The sequence below is a fragment of the Taudactylus pleione genome, unplaced genomic scaffold, assembly GCF_031769625.1.
Source record: "Taudactylus pleione unplaced genomic scaffold, aTauple2 ptg000519l, whole genome shotgun sequence".
Classification (NCBI taxonomy): Eukaryota; Metazoa; Chordata; class Amphibia; order Anura; family Myobatrachidae; genus Taudactylus; species Taudactylus pleione.
The window spans coordinates 1,057,442-1,078,621 of record NW_028284921.1 but is presented as its reverse complement, the minus strand read 5'-3'; the positions used below and the strand labels follow the sequence as shown (position 1 = coordinate 1,078,621).

The 21,180-nt window shown below is 41.8% G+C and overlaps 1 protein-coding gene across 4 annotated transcripts in view; it reads left to right on the top strand.

The window, feature by feature from the left end:
* APBB2 (amyloid beta precursor protein binding family B member 2) overlaps positions 1-21,180 on the top strand; it is a 431,323-nt gene that overhangs the window by 182,410 nt on the left and 227,733 nt on the right. For all 4 annotated transcript variants that reach the window (XM_088450563.1, XM_088450565.1, XM_088450564.1 and 1 more), the window contains one exon: positions 2,551-3,360. In XM_088450563.1, coding sequence (XP_088306689.1) covers positions 2,551-3,360 — 810 coding nt within the window. The remainder of the gene's footprint in view (positions 1-2,550; positions 3,361-21,180) is intronic.

Below are 21,180 nucleotides of genomic sequence, written 5' to 3'. Positions count from 1 at the left end.
CAATCACACCATGACTAGTGCCCACGTCACCTGTTCACCAATGCTCTGCTTTGCAAGGGAGCAGTGAATGGAACCTCCCAACCTACCAGGTTGAACTGAACAGAGCTATCCAGATAACGGTATTGGGACATGGTCAGGACCAGTGCAGGGAGTTGAGTTATTTTGAGACAAGTGAATAGATGTATGTTCCTGAAGGTTTTTTTATGGCTGTGTATATTATTTTATGTATTTTATTTTGGATTAGACAATGTACAGCAAAGAATGTGAACACAATAATTTAACATAGGAATCAGAATTACAATCATTGCAATGTTATCTGTGCTGTGTGAAAGGGCAAGGTTGAAATAAGCCGGGTCTAGTGACCAGGGTTGTCTTAACAGCAGTGTGGGCCCTGGGCAAAGCAATGCACTGGGGCCCCTACCCATCCATTCACGGTAAAAAAAAATTTAAATGCTCAATAAAATTAAACCCTCCTGCATGCCCATCAGACCACCCACACATGCAGAGAGACTCTGTCTGAAGCCAGCGAATGAAATGAAACTGGAGGGTGAGTACTTGTCACCAGGGGGGGGAATGGGGTGGGGGAGGTTAGATCAGAACACAGTGCATCGGTGGCTGCTAATAAAAATATCACAAATTTACCAACTGGCCGGGCTGCAGGGGGGTGGGTTGGTGGGCCCCTACAAGCTTCGGACCCTTGGGCAACTGCCCAACAAGCCCAATGGAAGAGATGGCCCTGCTAGTGACCCGGCATTTCAACCCTGGTCACGAGAATGTTTGAAAGCGTGTCCCGTTCTCTGCATAGGAAGAGCTGGCGCTTGGAGATGAGATCATCTCCAAGTATCGGCTCATTACGTGATGCCGATGGTGTCATCGACCCGGCAGGCCGCCTGTCTGACGTGTCTCAACCAGGTCACGCCCGGGATGGGCTTGTGAACATAATCCCGGGTGCGACCCAGCAATCTAGTGTAAAAGGATTATAAGTGAGTTTGAGGAGTTTAAATTGAGCTCTATACGGAATTATATCTCAGCAATAGAGTTAACATTATTATTGCATTGCCGACATTGCAACTCTTAAAGTAAATCACATCTCTTGAGGATGCTGCCGACTGGCCACAGAGGTAAAGAAATGTGGTGAGAAAGGTGCCCACACGCTGAGAGGAGGTTTGGATTAGGGGTTGGTTCTCAGCACCGTGGATCCAAGGATTGGTGTGATCTTTCATTGAGATAATTAAACCTCTTGTTGGGACCTGACCCCTTTAGAATTCTGACTGTGGTTACACACTTGATACTGTGGGGTTTGTAAGAATCCCAATGGAAAGCATTTGGTGTGGGTCTTTTAAGGGATGAAGTGATGGGATGGATGATTTAATATGCATGCAAGCTTTCACAATCTGCTAACATTCACCCCGCCACCCTGTTACCTACTAACTCTCAGGTATATTTACTAAAGTGAGAGTTTTTAGCAGTGGAGATGTTGCCCATAGCAACCAATCAGATTCTAGCTAATGTCTTCTAGAAGGTGCTAGTTAAATGTTAAGTAGAATCTGATTGGTTGCTATGGGCAACATTTCCACTAGTAAAAACTCTCACTTTAGTAAATATACCCCTCAGTGTACCAATTACAGCTAAATTAACATCAGCTAGTCAATACTGGATGTGTCTTTCTGACAAATTGCAAAGGCTACTACACCTGTTTTAAAACTTATGAACTGAAGCTTACAAATGAATTGTCACAGCTTATTTGCTTGTCAGTTAAGGGCATACTGGTATCCTTCACTGGATGCAATAGTGATTTTTGTGGCTGGACTTTCAGATACATACTGCTGTTACTAACCAAGCAAAATCTAACTGCTGCCTTGAAATAACAACTCTTTTCTAGCCACATCTTTCATATGCCTATCTAAGCTAATTGATACTTATATGCTGCTAATAGTGTTCTTTTATTTCGTTTTGGCATCTATGCCCAATTAGTAACATTAAGTCTGTATTTGAAATATATTAGAGCAAAGCTTGGTAATTAAGGGGTTTTATATGCTTGGTGCCAAACACCATTTTTGGCTTATCAAGTAGTAGGGTGCAATTTGTGTTTGTGTCTTTTTAGGTCTATATTGTTATGTGTGAAATATTATTTTTGTGTTTTTAATAAACATTATAACTGATCAGCACCTAATGTTTTTTTTGTATTATTGTCTTAACGTAAATACTTGGATTACAATGTAACTTATGACTCCTTCGTGAATCAAATTAAATCAGGTGTGATTTTGAATTTTTTTTACCATTAGGCAGCTGACGACTGTGGCTTGGTATGGCAGGATATGCTACAACCTGTGATTCACAACAGCTGACGAGCCTAACCCTGTACTAGAGCCTTGAAAGGCTAAAATAAGTTTCTTGTCGTTTTATGTGATTCTCTATTAGACAACAGTATTGTATAACAATGTGGCTGCATTGCATATTTGTTCCTTTAAGTCAATGTTATTCGTAAATGAGGCTGGATGTGACTTTGAAATTATGACTGACAAGCTGTCCTTTCAATGTTTCTTATAGTCGACTCAAGTGTGGAAACACTTCCAATGTTTATGGCAAGCCACAGTGCGACGGACATAGTGAATAGGAATGGCCCAGTTAATCCTCCAAACACCTTGAACCTGCGCTCTTCTCACAATGAACTACTAAACACGGATGTAAAACAGACTGAAACAAAGGGTGACACACCTCCAAAATGCCGAAAAAAATATGCACTGACTGATATCCAGGCAGCGATGGGCTTGTCTGACCCAGCAGCACAACCCCTTTTGTCAAATAGCTCTTCAAACATCAAGCTGGTGAAGAATGGAGAGAACCAGCTGAGAAAGGCTGCTGAGCAAGGGCAACAAGATCCCAACAAAAATACAAGTTTAGAGGACGATGTAAAGAAGATTTCAGAAAAGTTAGAAGGCAAAGCTGAAGATTCAGATGACCCAGAAAGTTCTGAAATTCTGCCATTGCTTCCTAGAAGGACCAAGAGCTTCCTTAACTACTATGCCGATCTTGAAACTTCCAGGGACCTTGAGCAGAGTTTAATGAATGGCCATGCATTGGATGAAGATGAAAGCTCCACATGGATCCCTAGACCCGGTCAAGGCATTATTACCAATGGAGATGTGCTAAGGCCAAAACACAAGACTCCAAGTCCTGAGGATAACCTGGCGCCAACGGTATCATCTAGTCCAGAGACTAAAAAAGACCACCCGAAAACCGGCGCAAAGACAGACTGTGCCCTGCATCGCATTCAAAACCTAGCTCCCAGTGATGAGGATTCAAGTTGGACCACCTTATCCCAGGATAGTGCTTCACCTGTAACCCCTGATGAAACCGGTAAGACTGAATTGTGTATTTTTTTCAAAACCAAAGCCATTTTCTACCGTATTACATGTTAACGGCATTGTCGGATTTATGGGAGCAACAATAGTAGTACAATATCTATAGAAAAAATACTGTAAGTATACCAGTGTTAATTGATAGATACCTTTTTTGAAGACTTCAAGTAGGACTTTTTGGGTTTGCATTGGGTCCATTAGATGCATGTTGGTAACCCCTATTCCATTATAATTTGCTATGAACAATATTGTTGCTAGAAATGGTCAGTGTTTACAGCCATATTTTTGGATTATGTGGGTAAAAATTTGAAAATTGGGCAACATAAATTGTTGAAAGGCAATAGACGGAAATCTGATAGATTTAGACTTCAATAAGCACAATATTTAAAAAAAAATATGATACTGTATTTATTTTAATGATCTTTCATGTTACCCCAGATATAGCAGCCAACTCACAAAAAAAAGTAATGGTTACCTATGTTACCCAATTCAGATGAGGTTTTATTCATAATTAAGATTCATGTATATTGGCTTAATTGGAACCTCAGCTAATTCAGAAGAGTTGCTGTGTAATTGCAGCTGCATTAGGAAGGGCATGTGTGCTTTAAATCGACTGCGCATTGTAGCAGCCATGTTTTCGTGCCAAATCAATATTTACCATATCAATCTGGTCGAAATTAGTGACTTCACTCAGGTTTACATTGATTGAAAAAGCTGAATTCTTTTTGAATATTTGTTCATACAAAATGGCTGCCTCGTCTGCAAGTAAGCAACCGGTACTATGCGGATGAAGAGGTTAATAAAGTTTGCAGGAATGCACTGCGCCATACTTATAAAACCGACAATTTATGTGCTGCTACAGACAGGATAGTTCCTCGAAGCATTTAGCAGCATGGAGCCAGTATAAATCAGTGCTAAGCTCTTATCAAAACTGGAAGAATTCGGTATGTGAAGAATTTTTCATTCTCACAAATGTGAAATAACCATTTTACCTCAGGCTAATACGTGAGAGTAGCTAACATATTCGATGACTGTAAACATGTCTACACTTGTGCAGGGATAGCAGACTATAACAGAATTGCTGAGTATGTTTTGTGCTGTAATTTTCTTGGCAGTCCTGGCTTGTAATTTCCTAGCTCATCCTAAACTTATCTTTTTATTTTTTGTATTTTTTTTTTTTACAATACTTTATTTTCAACAAAGAAAACAGTAAAGTAGTACAATCATTTCATAGCAATAACAATGATATTATAGAGGTGCAATAAGAACCATAATCACTCCATCACAGTCCAGATCATAGTAGATAGCATAAAGACAAAGTAACATAATCAATACCATATTGAAATGTCTTAGGAATAGGGCCCAAATCTAAACACAAAATGCATTTATGTATTATATACACCTTATACACACAGTCTGAAGGTAATTTTATACTATATTTTCAATAATTTTGTGGCTCAAACAAAGTTTGTGTACATACATAAAATTCATTTATGTTTCATATACACCTTATACACACAGCCTATAGGTCATTTTATACTTTATTTTTAATAATTTTGTGCCTTAAGCAAAGTTTGTGTACATTGAACCATCAAAAGCAAACGTTTCACTATTTCAGTCATGCTAAAAATAATCCGCATTTCGGAATATTTGGATATGGAAGACTCAACATATATATATATATTCAACATAGTAGATTAATACTGAAGACATCAAAACTATGAAAGAACACATATGGAATTATGTTGTAAACAAAAAAGTGTTAAACAAATCAAAATCTGTTTTATATATTTTAGATTCCTCAAAGTAGCCCCCTTTTGCTTTCATGACAGCTTTGCACATTCTTGGCATTCTCTGTCAGCTTCATGAGGTATCTCCTGGAATAGTTTTCAAACAGTCTTGAAGGAGTTCCCAGAGGTGCTGAGCACTTGTTGGCTGCTTTTCCTTCACTCTGCGGTCCAACTCATCCCAAACCAGCTCAGTTGGGTTTAGGTCAGGTGATTGTGGAGGCCAGGTCATCTGACGCAGCACTCCATCACTTTCCCTCTTGGTCAAGTAGCCCTTACATAGCCTGGAGGTGTGTTTGGGGTCATAGTCTTGTTGAAAACCAAAGGATGGTCCCAGTAAGAGCAAACCAGATGGGATGGCAAGGCGCTGCGGAATGCTGTGTTAGCCAGGCTGGTTAAGTGTGACTTGAATTTTGAATAAATCACCAACAGTGTCACCAGCAAAGCACCATCACACCTCCTCCTCCATGCTTCACAGTGGGAACCACACATGCAGAAACCCTCCGCTCACCTTCTCTGCGTCTCACAAAGACATGGCGGTTGGAACCAAAAATCTCAAATTTGGACTCATCAGACCAAAGTACAGATTTCCACTGGTCTAATGTCCATTCCTTGTGTTTCTTGGCCCAAACAGTTCTCTTCTTGTTGTTCATCCTCAGTAGTGGCTTCTTCGCAGCAATATGCCCATGAAGGCCTGATTCACGCAGTCTCCTTTGAACAGTTGATGTTGAGATTTGTCTGCTACTTGAACTCTGTGAAGACTTTATGTGGTCTCTAATCTGATGTGCTGTTAAGTAGCGGTTTCTGAGCCTGGTAACTCTAATGAACTTATCCTCTGCAGCAGAGGTAACTCTTGGTCTTCCTTTCCTGGGGCGGTCCTCATGAGAGCCAGTTTCATCATAGCGTTTCATGGTTGTTGCAATTGAAGATACATTCAAAGTTCTTGAAATTTTCCGTATCGACTGACCTTCATGTCTTAAAGTAATGATGGAGTGTTGTATCTCTTTACTGAGTTGAGTGGTTGGTGCCATAATATGGATTACAACAGTAGTCAAATAGTGGTGTCCACTGTGTACTAACCCTACCTCTGCACAACACAACTGATGGTCTCAAACACATTAAGAAGGCAAGTAATTCCACAGATTGACTCTTGACAAGACACACCTTTTAATTCAAAACCATTGCAGGAGACTACCTCATGAAGCTGATTGAGAGAATGCCAAGAGTGTGCAAAGCTGTCATCCAAGCAAAAGGGGGCTACTTTGAGGAATCTAAATTCTAAAACACACTTTGATTTGTGTAACACTTTTTTGTTTACAACATAATTCCATGTGTTCTTTCATAGTTTTGATGTCTTCAGTATTAATCTACTATGTTGAAAATAATTTAAATAAACAAAAACCATTGAATGAGAAGGTATGTCCAAACTTTTGACTGGTACTGTATGTGTGTGTATATATATATATATATATATATATATATATACATACATACATACATACATACATATACATATATATATATATACACGTGTGTGTAATTGTCCACTTAAAAAAAAAAAATCAAATTATGAATTTATAGCATAACAAAACTAGGGAAGGAAAAAAAGTAAAGTAAGTAATTATACCACCAATTCTTTCATTTATTTCAAGAACAGTCTTCCTGTAAATAGTCCGTATTTGGCATTTTTACATTGTAAAATATAATTAGGAAAATATAGATTTTTTTTTTCTATGAAAGTTACACATCTGTTTTATAGAGCTTTCAATTGCAACTTATTCTATTTAATTCTTATTTCTCTTTGATTTGACTAAGGACGTGCCGAAGTAACTGGTTTAGGATCTGGCTAAATCGTCAGAAATGGATCCAAACTGTATCCAAAATTAAATCCAAATCCTCCTTTTTTATATTCAAAGGAGTTACACATGAATGGGATGCTGCAAGTGAGCACACCATACCTAACAATGATAGCATTCTCCTGCACACACATAATTTATTATCAACAGTCATGTATTGCTCAGTCATAACTTGCAAAACCTCCCACAAAAAAACACATATTACAGAGAAATTTCCACCCCACCACCACTGATAATCGTGGGTGTGGTATAAATAGAGGGGAATTCAATATGGAGCGAAAACTCAGTTTTTACGTTAATATAACACCTATGACGTCATTATCGCAGGTTTTAGTTTTACACTGTATTCAATTTCAAAGACTTTTCGCAGGTTCGAAAAGTCTTTGAAAAAAAAAACGGGGATAACTTTTCACCACTGAATAGGTGGCGAAAAAAAGTGCAGAATTGGGGTTTAGGGGTGCAGGCTTAAAAAAAAATAGCCTGCACCCCTGGGAATGACATTTTAAAAATAACTGTGTCAAAAAAGATAAAAAATAAAAAATAGGGATACCCCAAAAAATTAATAAAAAAATTGGGGTGTTTCAAAATAGGGAAATAGGTTCAGGGCTATTCTGCAAGTATGCGGCAGGTGTATTCTAGAATAGGCTATTAGCGGCAGGTGCATAGTTGCAGAATTTTAAAAAACTTACTTTAGGGACATAAAAATATGCTAGTACCCATTTTCATGTACCCCAAATTTGATGGGACCACTTACAAAAACGAAAAAAATAACCCAAGTGCTCTTCTGCATCACTTCTTCAATGTCGGGAAAAAAACACCTGCTGCGGCTATTTAAAGCCCCGACTTTCATTTGCAGGCTAAAACGGGGGTACCCATAGTGATCCCCCATGTTTTTACAACTTTAGGGGGGTCTACAATTTATTCAAGGAAAAATTAGTTTTTTTACGCAGATCCCATTTCGCAGTTTCCCGTTTTCTTAGCTTTTATATTGAATACTGGGATAAAGCGGGCGCGCGCCCGATACTTTATCCCAGGAAAATCTCTGATGTGGAGTGAAAAGTCCAGCACGGACTTTTCGTTCCCATATTGAATACCCCTCATAGACAGTAATTAGATAGACAATGTATAGATAGACACCAGATGTTAGACAGTCATTAGTTAGAGAGGGACAGAAAGACGACGGGGACAAAAGTCAGACACAGTAAAGTTATAGGGCCCATACACCTACACAATCAGCTTCCGATCCGTTTTACATCCGATTACCCTGCAGTCCCGTCGGCACACTTTTTTTTCTTTCTTTGCACAGGATCAGTCGTAAGATCGATCTTGTGCCTCACGCGCTCATTATGGAATAGGGACAAACAGTCATTGAAATGACTCTATTACCACACGATGGATCGCATGAAAAAAAAAATGCCACGTTCTGAACACGATATGATGGAACATATGTGCTGCACATATGATCATAAGATACGATTGAAGGATCTACGGGAGCGCGCATCGGATGAAATAATGCACGGTTTCAACAAGACTGAACGTACGTCGAGTCGAAAATCGTGTGATTGTCTAGAAATCGCGTAGGTGTATGGGGGCCTTTAGACATGTAAAAAGGTCGACAGGTACAAAAGGTTGACAGGGTCAAAAGTTCGACATGAAAAAGGTCGACACAGAAATAGTCGACAATTTTTTTTTGTTTGTATTTTTTAGTCCTAATCTTCACCCTAACCCTCCCCTTGGTGTCTAACCCTAACACTGCATCCTGGTGCCTAACCCTAACTGTCTGGGTAAGTGCCTAACCCTCAAGTAAGTGCCTAACCTTAAAAAAAAATATATATATATTGTCGACCATTTTGGTGTCGAACTTTTGACCCTGCAGACCTTTTGTACCTGTCGATCTTTTTACATGTCTAACTTTAGTGTGTTTGACTTTTGTCCCTGTCGACTTTTTGTCCCTGTCTAACCATTGACTGTCTAACATCTGGTGTCTATCTAAACATTGTCTATCTAATTACGGTCTAATTACGGTCTATTTATAGTCCGGAACCCGACAATCGTATGTTGCTGACAGACACCCCCACATTGCAAACCACCTATTTTAGAGTGAGAGCCTCCATATTGTAAACCACATATTGAAGTACGATATTCTCCATATTGCAGATCACACATTACATACAAATATCTGGCAAACGGTAAAGCATATATTGCAGAGCAAAAGCCCCCAACTATCAACCATCTGTGTAATGCACCCTCTGGCGTTATTATGCCCGGCATCCTGGTGACTGCAGGCAGAGTGATGCAGTGTGATCTGTCAGTGAGGAGAGGGAAGATTTGCACTGTCAGTGAGTAAGTGGAGAGGATGACATAACAGCCCAGGATCTGGGGTGTAGGGGGGGGGGGGGGGAGAGGTCCTGGGCTAATCCTGGCAGTCTGAGGATCAGGATCATGGCGGTTGCTACGAGGGCACCATAGTTAGAAAAGGGGCAGTCACTTTATAAATCAAGGGGCTGAGACCCCATTGTAAAAGGGCAGCTGTGAAGGTGGAGTCCAGAGGCCTTGTTGAAAGATGAGCTCTGTTGGACAAAGGCCAAATACACATTGTGATATACATAGCTTATCCCAAAGTGAGAGGGGGGCAAAGAGCAAGCATACCTGCCAATGAAGGGGAGTGTGTATATTTGGCCCCGTGAAGAGCATAGGAAGATAGACAGCCCTTGTGTAAGCAACCCTATGAGAGGCGGATTGCATGAAGGCTTATGAGGATAGCTGCAGAGTAAGATGAGCGGCAGCTTCAAGTAAATCTCTGTGGAGCTGTATATATATTTTTCCTATAATCGTTTTTCTAACCCGAGCAGGAGTAGAGAAAGAGCTAAGTACATATTTCCTTTATCATGTTGTAACCAGGTAGTGATCAGGAGGAGTTGTATAAATACAGAGGATATATGTTGGTATAGAGATGATCTGGCCCCCAACTTCCTGTGGCACCGTATGGTGTAGCACTGCATCATCACGTGATATGTGTCTACACCTGAAAAGACTTTGCTATAAAGCCTGTACGAGCAGTGACCCTTTGGTCCCTTATTGCCCACACTCAGTAGCTGGTCAGGGCAGAGAGAAGTGTCATAGACATCACACACATACATGCTAACATGGGCTTACAGTGCATCCGTTACACACACTAAGCTTTTGAACTGCCAGACCACTGTTGCCCAAGACCCTTTCAAACTACTATGTTCAGGGCTTAGTAAGACATCATTGGTCCTGAGTGACCACAGAAACCATCTGAAGGACCCGTGATGAATTCTATGCTCTAGGGCTGTGGTTCCCAAACTTTTTTGAATCGGGGCGTCATAGAGTATCAGCATTGTTTTCATGGCACCCCTAATTCACATGTTTGTTATTGAGAAATTCAGAAAATAATATAGTAAAGTGAAGTAAATGGTGGTTACCTCTCATCCTTTGGTTCATTTATGTGGTATTGGACAGGTTTGCACTGTTTGTCCACACATTTACACTACATAGACCATAAATAATTTGATTTGGTGCTTGATCACCAACCTGAGGCACCCCTGCAAGTGTACTGAGGCACCCCAGGGTGCCACAGCACACAGTTTGGGAACCACTGCTCCAGGGTATTGCAGGACTATCAGCACAACCCCCGATGCCTTCACACTGCTAGGTGCTCATATATCCTGGTGAATGTGGCGTAGTGCTGTGACAGCGGAGGGGGGCAACAAGTATGGCAGCAGTCACCGGCTCTATCGACAGACTGTGGCCAGTGTATGAATTCTTTCTGGATTTGGAAATAACACTGAGCAGAATGCATGAGCCAGTAAATCCCACATTGTTACCCAGTGCCCCTATTGGCATGCTTGCCAACAGTCTCATTTGTTCAAGCACAGCCCCATTCTTTGGTGGGCAAACAAGGTGTGGTCAACCAGAAAATAAGTTGGGCTGTTTGGTCGTTTGTTCATCGTACACAATCCTTTCATTTTAATTTTACATTCTATCTGCATATGGAAGCATAAACTATCTGTTATGGCATAGTATAAGTATTCCAATGAAAAGAAAGAATAACGAATGTACTGAATGACTGTACGCTGCAGAACATGAAATGACTGTTCCTCACTTTGTATATATTCCATGTATCTGGTCTCCAGAACACCTGGGATTACTGCCTATTTAGTACCATTACGTTGCCAAAAATAGGTAGCTTGGCATGCTGCCTTTCATCTATAAAGGTTTCATCGTTTGTTGCTATGAAGATTTTGTTTCAATTAAAAATTGTTAGATTGTGCTATAGGGAAACTGAAGTCTTTAACTCCGTGTATGAAGTTATAAGGAGCCCTGCTAAGCTGTCCATATGAAATTAAATACTCATCCTAAAATCATAAAATTAACATTTTTATGCACATTGTCTAATTCCTTGATTGCATCCTCTGAAATCTTGCATTATATATAGTATGCAGAAAACATACTAGAATGGAGATATGTAGGGTGAAGCTGTCCCAATCCATACAAGAAAACATTTTCCTTTTTAATGTTTTTTTTTTTATGTAGTATTTGTACATATAGCCAAAAAATAGTGCATATGTCAAAATAAAATATAAAATCAAATATATAAATATACTACATAAGTCTTAAGACAGAAGGCATTTTATATGGCTGCACAATTCAAACTAATTTGCTTTGTCCGAATACATTTAGGAGCAAGGGTTTAAAATGTAAGGGATGTCCCCATTTAATGGTCTGATTTATGTAGTCGTCCTAGCAGTAGTCACTACACCCTAGGCAGGAAAGAGGAATTGCATGGGTTGTGACAGGAGCAGGGAGCTAGAATGAACACTAGACTTTGTCACAAACCCCCACCCCCTTGTTTATTTAAGGTTTGTAGCTCTGTTTATACTACTATACTATTACTGTTTTAAAGACACGCTATAGGTCCATCTGCAGTCCTGAATAATTGAGGTATAATCAGGGGCGTATTAAGAGAGGAGGGGGCCCGTGTGCATTCTTTGTCCAGGGCCCCCTCCTCTCTCCCTGGTGGCCGGCAGCAGACTGACCGGTTACTGCAGAATCAGTAGACTCTGGGCACTCTAGTCTGTACCCAGAGTCTACTGCGCATGCGCAAGTTGCCAGGAAAATGTAGCGGCAGCCATTTTCCAGCGACTTCCTCACTGCGAATGCGCAAAACACAGGTCTGAGACATACGACGCGGGACCTCTTAGAGGTAAGTATTAGATAATATGGGTGCAGGATGTGCGGTGCGGGCCCACAGGGACCCGTGTGCACCTTACACCCCGCACCCATTATAGATACGCCCCTGGGTATGATATGTCGGGTGAAGGGCATACCAGCATTTAGAGACGTCACTGTTGTGAGCTCGTAACAGTGGCGTCCCTAAATGCTGGTATGCTCCTGGTTGGATTGAGACAGGGGTTTGATGAACCATCTTCCCTTGGTACGGTTGTCCATGCATATCTGAAACAATTTTATAAGCATATGTATTTGCATCTATATAATAAAAAATATTTTACCATAAATAAAGAATTTTATACGTTTAACTATCGGCTATTGGGCCGGCAGTTCGGTGTCTCTTGGCGTGAGGGTCTGTTTGCAAGAGTCAACGAGAAACAAATACCCAATACCAGTGGTCTTCCAATTCCAGAATAAGGTTGAACTGGAATAATATTTGTCCAGAAGGTTTCCTATTTTGGACTCATTCCATCAGTCTAATGTGAACATGAGACTGATTTGGAGCATCATGATGGTGCCAAGTATCTAACGGACGTTATTCAAGCATACCAATATTGGTTGGCATATTGTGTGTGCTCTATATTTTTGTGTGTTTATTGGAAGAGCGCACCCTCGTGTTTGTAGAGATCTTATGCTGATAAGGATCTTCTAAGGTGAGTTGCTAACCATATTTGGTGATGTATACTGGAGGCACACCACGGAGACCTGTTACTGTACAATTACCTTTTAAGGGGGAAAGCTCCCATTGTATATTGCGAGTTTACATTGTATACGACGGGTCAGACCTGCTTGTGTACATTGTATATTGCTTGTTTACAAATGTGCCATTCCCACTTAATTTTTTATGTACCCGCTACTATTAGGTTTCCAGAGAAGAGGAGTTCTGCTCCAGTGATTTCTAAGTAAGTTGCAGAGATTTTGCACAAGAGAGTTGATTTTATGATGAATTGAAAATTAATGGTGATTAAATGTAGATTCAATTACAGTAAATGACAGAAATATGCTGGGATCACTACTTTGTCCGTAACACTTTCCTTGTATATATATTATATTAGCTTTTCTCGTGATAGTGTAGGGTCACAGGTTATTTTTAATGTGAGGAGACTGTGAGACTGTAAAGTAATTTATACAATTTTATTTAAAAGGCGTAATCAGGATTGTAAATGTCTCATTTACCTGCCTATTTGCCCACCTTCCAAATAGAGATGTGCGGTTTGGTTCTCCAGAAATCCGAATCCACCCGAATTTTTTGTATTGCATAAATTACATGATTTTAGCTGTTTTTAAAACTTTTTATCTATTTTTTAATTAAAAAAAATCCAGATCCAAAAAACACTTGAGGGTGGTTTGCAAAACCAAATCCAGATCCAAAACCTTGAAGGAGTTACAGATACAAAACCAAAAGACGTGGGGTCGGCACATCCCTACTTGCAAATAACAGGGTGCATGCCTGCATAAAATAGTTCTGAGTGATATTTTGCAGGCCCAGATTGAAATGCATATGTTGAAAAAGAGTAAAAACCTATCTTCCCTGGGCCTGATTCAGCATGGAACGCAATTGCGATCGCGGCTGTGTAATCGCACACAATGAAGCTGCGAAAATATGCTAATGCCTGCCACAGCTCAGCCAGCATAGAGACGCCCACTGCTGCTTTCTCCCATCCATAACACCTCGCAGTCCTGCGTATATATCGGTAACATGGAAGCACATCGGCCCGTCACACACACTTACAGCAGCTCTGACCTGTCACACAAATTGCAAGTCTCTTCTCATACAGTGAGTACTTAGGCTGCGTAGGCAATCGCAGAGGCTAATTTATGCACGCCTATGCAACAGCGTTCAAACTGACACACCTGTGTTTCTGCAACCCCTCCCCCATCACCACCCCCAAACGCCCACTGCCCATCACTCACTATGCGATGGATTCCTGTGTGCATGCGCGATCGCAGTGCATTTGCAGCACACGCACAGTGCGGAGCATATACGCATGCACAGTACTGAACAAGCGGCCGATCTGTGTACGTTGTTTCAATTGCCTACGCTGCTGAATCAGGCCCCATGTCTGGCTTCTATCACTTTAGTAACACGTCCTTTGTTTATTTCAAATGTGCCTTTTCCTCCTGTAATATTGCTTAATACTGCTTGTTATAGAGCCTTGTTTATGTTTTAAATGTATGTAATGCACTGATTGGTGAGTGCACGATCTGCTCTGAATGTGTGTGGTACATAAGTTTATCCCTATTTTATATTTAATGAACATTATCAATGTCTATGTGACTGTACCCTACTGGCAGTGGAGTTTTACAATGTAATGTGCTCACATCAATTACTATAGAGACACAGGATATGATTTACTCAGCTCTGGAGAGTGATAAACTACCAGCCACTCCACTCCTACTTGTCATGTTGCAGGCTGTGTTTGAAAAATAAAATTTAGGAGCTGATTGGTTGGCAGTTTATCACTCTCCAATTTATCACTTTCCAGAGCTTAGTACATCTCCCCCATAGGGGGGGATTTGTATTATCATAACACACATCGTGCCGCTGAAACAGCACCTGCTTCGCCTTGATAAATGCAATAGCGACAATATATATTAATATGTTAGTCACCGGTGTGGGAGAGGGAAAGCTCTCTTCTCCGGCAATCTCCCATAGTGCAGTAGCCTAGTGCACTTCAAGGTTCCTGTCCGACCACAATGAGCATGCGCGTTCTTGCAGAACTGTAGGATCTCATTGCAGCTGATCCACACATACTGTATGCAAGGAAGTCAGGAGCCATCAACGGGACTGATAAGTAATACATGATAGTGCCATTCTCAGATCAGGCTATGAATAAGGGGACAAGCATCAAAAATCTCAGCTTTTCTGCTTTTTGTAAGTACCTCATAACACTTCCCCATCATATCTGGCTATGGTAGCTGTGTTATTTACACAAGCCAAGGGCACAGATGGGGAAATCTCAGATTTCTCCATAGTCGGCTATTCAATAGATTTTAGATGAGGGGTTATCTCCACTTGATATACATGTACCCCATTCAGAACACTAATGCTGGGTGATCCGCAGATATATTTGCAGATGATGGTCGTTCATACACACTGAACGGCCATCATCTGCTTCTGCCCAAGGGTCCCGGCAGACGGGTGGCGGGTCAGAGGTGTGTCTTACCCCCCTCCCCGCTGCTGTGTGTGTACTGGCGGTCTGCAGATCTTATAAAATGTCCTCTGTTATGTTGTGACAAGGTAGGTCTACTTAGAGATAATGTAGGGTGAAACAGATACAGAATAGGAGATAAATGTAGTTCAAAATAAACTGTTTAATTTGAATTATTTTTAATGGAAAAAAAATCATTTAACTGTATAACAGTGTAAGTGAATAAAACAATTGAACAATAAGAATAGGCTTTTTAAACAGTTGAACATTAATGACCATTGTCACTGTAAGAGTGGTTAAGTTTGGAAAGAAAGCGTGTGTTGAACAGTGAGTTGTACTGGCAGGAAGTGCATAATGTTTCTTCAGGGTCAAGGCTGGTATGTCTACTCACTGTTTGCTGTGCTGGATTCTGAATTGGCTGCTAAGGTAAGACCTATTTCATATACTTTGGAGAGAACTGATGTCAGGTCCTTTTGAGTTATTTAGTAATTTTGCCATTTTCTATCAGAAATGTGTATTTCTGTCAGTGAGGCAGTGATGTGCTGCTTTTCTGTAAGCAGTGTCTGTGTGAGAGATGTTATTGTTTACACTTGTGGAGTCATACAGCTGTGACTTTATTATGAAGTTCAGATACCAGTCAGACATGAGGTGTGCGGTCGTTGGGAAATAATGCATTGTCATGTGATCTAGTGTGTCCAATCATATTGGTGGTATCACTCTCAATATACCACACTATTTTATAAAGGCAGCAGGAATAATGCAAACCAGTCCAAAGTAGTGACCAACATTTCAATGTTATTTACACATTTTCGTCAGGGTAGAAGGATAAAGCACAACTTTACCTGATTAAATAGCATTCACTAGAGCTCACTTTCCGGCACATCGCTTCCGGAACACCGTGCGGCAGCTGATGTCACATGTCTCGTGAGAAGTGCGACGTCATGTGGCCAGAGCAGTGTAAGGGGGAGGAGATCAGACAAAGTCCCGCAGCACAGGGAAACACAGTAGAGAAGCAAAATTTACAGAAAAAGATAATAGGTAGCATATAGGCACAAACCAGTACAGTGGTATTTTTTACCTGTTTATAGTTTTCTTTTACACCTAAAATCATGTAACTTGGACCTGTTTTTGTTAGTGTACTATTAGTAACATCAATAACATTAATTTCTAGTCATTTCCAGTCAATTTTGACCACCTCACAGCTTACAAAATAGTTTTCACCAATATTGGCCAAAGGCTGCAGTGATCTGGATGGCTAAACTAAGTGACAGAGCAGCGGCACAAACACATCTCTGTAAGTAAGTGCAGCTCACTTCAAGTTCACTTCTAACACACAAACACTGGATTGCAGGTGCTAGCTAGTGTCTGACAAATACACATATACAGTGACACAGATGCCTGCAGTATTTTACACATTTCCGACCCACTTATTCTACCTACAGCTCTCTCTAATGGCGACTAGTGTGTAGTATTTCAACGTGAACTACAGACCACACCTCTCCTTACAGTATCCTGTGAAATGGCACCTGAAATCACGAGGGAGGGACTTGCATACAATCCAAAACAAGCGAGATCCGTTTTTGAGACTTGGGTTCCGAACTTGGTGAGAAGACCCAAGTCCAAACTCTGGGCCTGATTCAGCATTGGTCGCAGCTGCTGAAGCGTATGCAGACAGATGATTTTCACGTACTGTGTATGCATCGCAGTGTGCGAAGGCAATCACGCAGAGCCATTGCAGAGTGATTGACAGGCAGTGAGTTTTTGGGGCTGGTGATGGGGGGGGTTGGTCGACAAAACGTAGACGTGCCTGGCCATTTGAACGTCGTTGCATGGGCGTGCATAAATTAGACACTATGATGACATACGCAGCTTGTGTACTCACTGCATACACTGAGGTTGGCAATTTCTGAGTAAGGTCAGACCTGCTGTAATTCTGTGTGAGGGGCCGATGTTACTTGATGTTCCCGATGTATATGCAGGACTGCAAGGTATTACGGATGTGAGGTAGCATAGTGGGCATATGTGTGCTGGCTGTGCGACGGCATTGCGATAGCAGTCAGCATATTTTCGCAGCGGACTTCGTGCGTAATCGTAGCTGCGATAACAAAAGCAATTCATAGTGCACTGTGGGACTGATTCAGACCCGGTCGCAAGCGCTGAGCGTTTGCAACCGGGTCGATGGTGGCCCAGAGCGCATGCGCACGGCAGAGCCGGCTCCGTTGTGCGCATGCGCGAGACCCGGATAGCGACGGGCAAGCCGTCGCTCCGGGTCTCGCACTAAAGGGGACGTGCTGTCGACGTTGAGTGACAGCACGCCCCCTTTGGTGGGCGGGCTGAGGAGTGGCTGCCCAGACGAAGGCGTTCCCATGAGAACGCCTGTCGTTTGGGGCCGGCCCCACTGACATCACAAGTGATGTCAGTGGGAGAGCTTTCGGCTCTGTTTGAGCCGGAAGCTCTCTGGGGCTTGTGGCAACGAGACCCTACCACAAGGGTCTCGTCACAAGCCTGATGGTCGCGATGGTCTTGACCATCGCGACCATCTTCCTGTGGTCACCCACAGCTATGCGAGCGGCCAGGGGCCGTTCTAAACAAAAAAAAAAGACCGGCCCTGATTCAGAGCGAGCGCTCTGTCAGAGCAACCGGCTCTGAATCAGGGCCTTTGTTTCTACTTGGAGCCCCAAAGTTCAGATATGATCGGTTTCCAGCAAAACTGAGCCGCTCGTATCTAGTGTATATATATATATATATATATGTCTGCTTATTAAAGTGTTTGTGTCCAGACTTACTAGTGGCTGTGCTGGTAAAGTGACTGTAGGGGGCATACTGCACACTGATGTATGCTGCGCTATACTCTGCTGAGCTGATTAAGGTGGATGTGTCCAGACTCATAAGTGGCTGTGTACAAGGCATGCTGATGTATGCTGCCCTGTACTCATGCCCATCTGCTCCAGTGTAAAAAAAAAAAAAAAAAAAGGCACAATAATATTTAAATAAAAAAAAAAAAGTCTAAAAAATAAAAAAATGTTTTTTTGGAGCTGTACCCCACTGTATATACAAGCACCGTGACTCCTTGGTCCATATTTCACTGTGTATACAATTACTATAGCTCTGTTGGCCGTACCCCACTGTATATACAAGCACTGGGACCCCTTGGGCCGTACCACACTGTGTATACAAGCACTGTGACTCCTTGGTCCGGATTTCACTGTGTTTACAAGTACTGTAACTCTGTTGGCCGTACCCCACTGTATATACAAGCACTGGGACTCCTTGGGCCGTACCACACTGTATACAAGCACTGGGACTACTTGGGCCATAGCCCACTGCATGTTCATAGTGTTCACAAAAGTGGCCCCTGTCGCTGAAGTGGTTGGTTTGTTAAAGTGTGCATGTCCTTTTTAATATCCAACATAAGAGTGGGTGGAAGGGACCAAGGACAATTCCATCTTGCACTACCTTTCATTTCTGCCACTGCTGTGTAGCAATGTTTCATAGATGTGCTTTAAACTGCGGTGTCTGTGCAGCTGCTCTGTCGCTTAGTAACCAGCCAGCTCACTGCAGCCTTTGGCCACTAATGGTGAAAACAATATTGTGAGATGGTCTAAATTGACTGGAAATTAATGTTATTGAGGTTACTAATACTCTAGGAACAAGAAAGCTCAAATTATGTGATATTAGCTTTTTTTTTGGTCAATTTTTGTAAAAAATCCAAATCCAAAACCAGTCACAGCGATTTGGCAAATCCAAAGCCGGACGACGAATCAGAGCCAAATCCAAATGCAGCAAAAATGGTCCGGCGCACATGTCTTTTATATATATATATATATATATATATATATATATATATATATATATATATTAGCTGTGTGCACGGGCCACTTTTCGTGTTTTGGATCTGGATCTTTCTTCGTGTTTTGGATCTGGATTGGTTTTGCCAAAACCACCCTTCCGGGTTTTGGATCTGTATTTTTTTTTTTAAAAAGCATAAAAACAGCTTAAATCACAGAATTTGTGTGTTTTTCTGCTCCTGTGCAATTATTAACCTCAATAACCTTCATTTTCACTCATTTCCAGTCTATTCACCTCACACCTCACAATATTGTTTTTATGGCCAAAAGATTGCACCGAGGTAGCTGGATGACTATGCTAAGCGACACAAGTGGGCGGCACAAACACGTGGCCCATCTAGGAGTGACACTGCAGTGGCAGACAGGATGGCAGTTTGAAAAACTAGGCCCCAAACAGTACATACTGCAAAGAAAAAAAAGAGGTGCAAGATGGAATTGTCCTTGGGCCCTCCCACCCACCCTTATGTTGTATAAATAGGACATGCACACTTTAAAAAACCAATCATTTCAGCGCCAGGGTCTGCCACATGACTGTGGCTGAAATTATTGGTTCGTTTGGGCCCCCACAAAACAAGCTGGCAATTAATGTGTCCCTGCACAAACTGGCTCTACGGAGGCAAGATGTCGTCCTCATCCTCCTCATCCACCGATTCCTTGGATAAAACAGGAAAAAGGGATTTAGGTGTCCCTGGACTGCTTATGGTCTTAGCCAAAGTTTCTGAACTTGACAGTAACTTTTTATGAACGCGCTGCAGGTGCCGTATAAGGGAGGATGTTCCTAGGTGGTTAACGTCCCTACCCCTACTTATTTCACCTTTACATATGGTACATATGGCAAGACAATTGTTGTCCGGATTTGGATAGAAATATTGCCAGACCAAACCAATGTTTGGTCTTCTGCCCAGGCATGACCGTGATGGGCTTTTTCATCCCACGGACAACAACTGTCTCCCCCGGAGCCTGATTTAAACAAACCACATCACCATCAGAATCCTCCTCGCCAACTTCCTTCTCAGTGCCCGCTACACCAGTATCCTCATCCTGTTGTACTTCAACAGTGACATCTTCAATTTGCATATCAGCAAGTGGACTGTGGGTGCTCCTTTCAGCACTTGCAGGGGGCGTGCAAATGGTGGAAAGAGCCACCTCTTCCCGTCCAGTGCTGGGAAGGTCAGGCATCGCAACCGCCACCACACTTGGACTCTCCTTGGGGATTTGTGATATCTTCTTAGAACGCACAGTTCTTCGCTGTGCTTTTGCCAGCTTAACTCGTTTGATTTTTTTAGCGGGAGGAGGGCTTCCATCGTCATGTGAAGCTGAACCACTAGTCATGAACATAGGGAAAGACCTTAGCCGTTCCTTGCCACTCCATGTCGTAAGTGGCATATTGGCAAGTTTACGTTTCTCTTCAGATGATTTCAATGTTTTTTTCAAGGTCATTTTCCTGAACTTTGTCATTTGGGATTGTATGTGCCCTCTACTATGACATTGGGCATCGGCCTTGGCAGACGACGTTGATGGCATGTTATCGTCTATGTCATGACTAGTGGCAGCAGCTTCAGCACTAGGAGTAAGTGGTTCTTGATCTTTCCCTATTTTATTTTTATCGGAGAAAATTTGGTCCTCCATTTATGTTATATTGATATATACGTGCGGCTAAGGCGCACACAAACACAGAAAATTATTTTTTATTTTTGTTGGAGACTAGTGCACTTTGTGGGTTACACCACCCTTTAAGAAATGAGCCAGCCGGCCCTTTACTTATGGGACACAGGCGCACGCTTGGCGCTGCTCCTTTGTTGATGCACGTGCAGCCACAGTGCACACAATTCACAAACACAGAAATTTTTTTTTTATTTTGTTTGGAGTGCCCTTTGGGGGTTACAGCACCCTTTAGCGGTCAATCAAGCCGGCCCTTTATT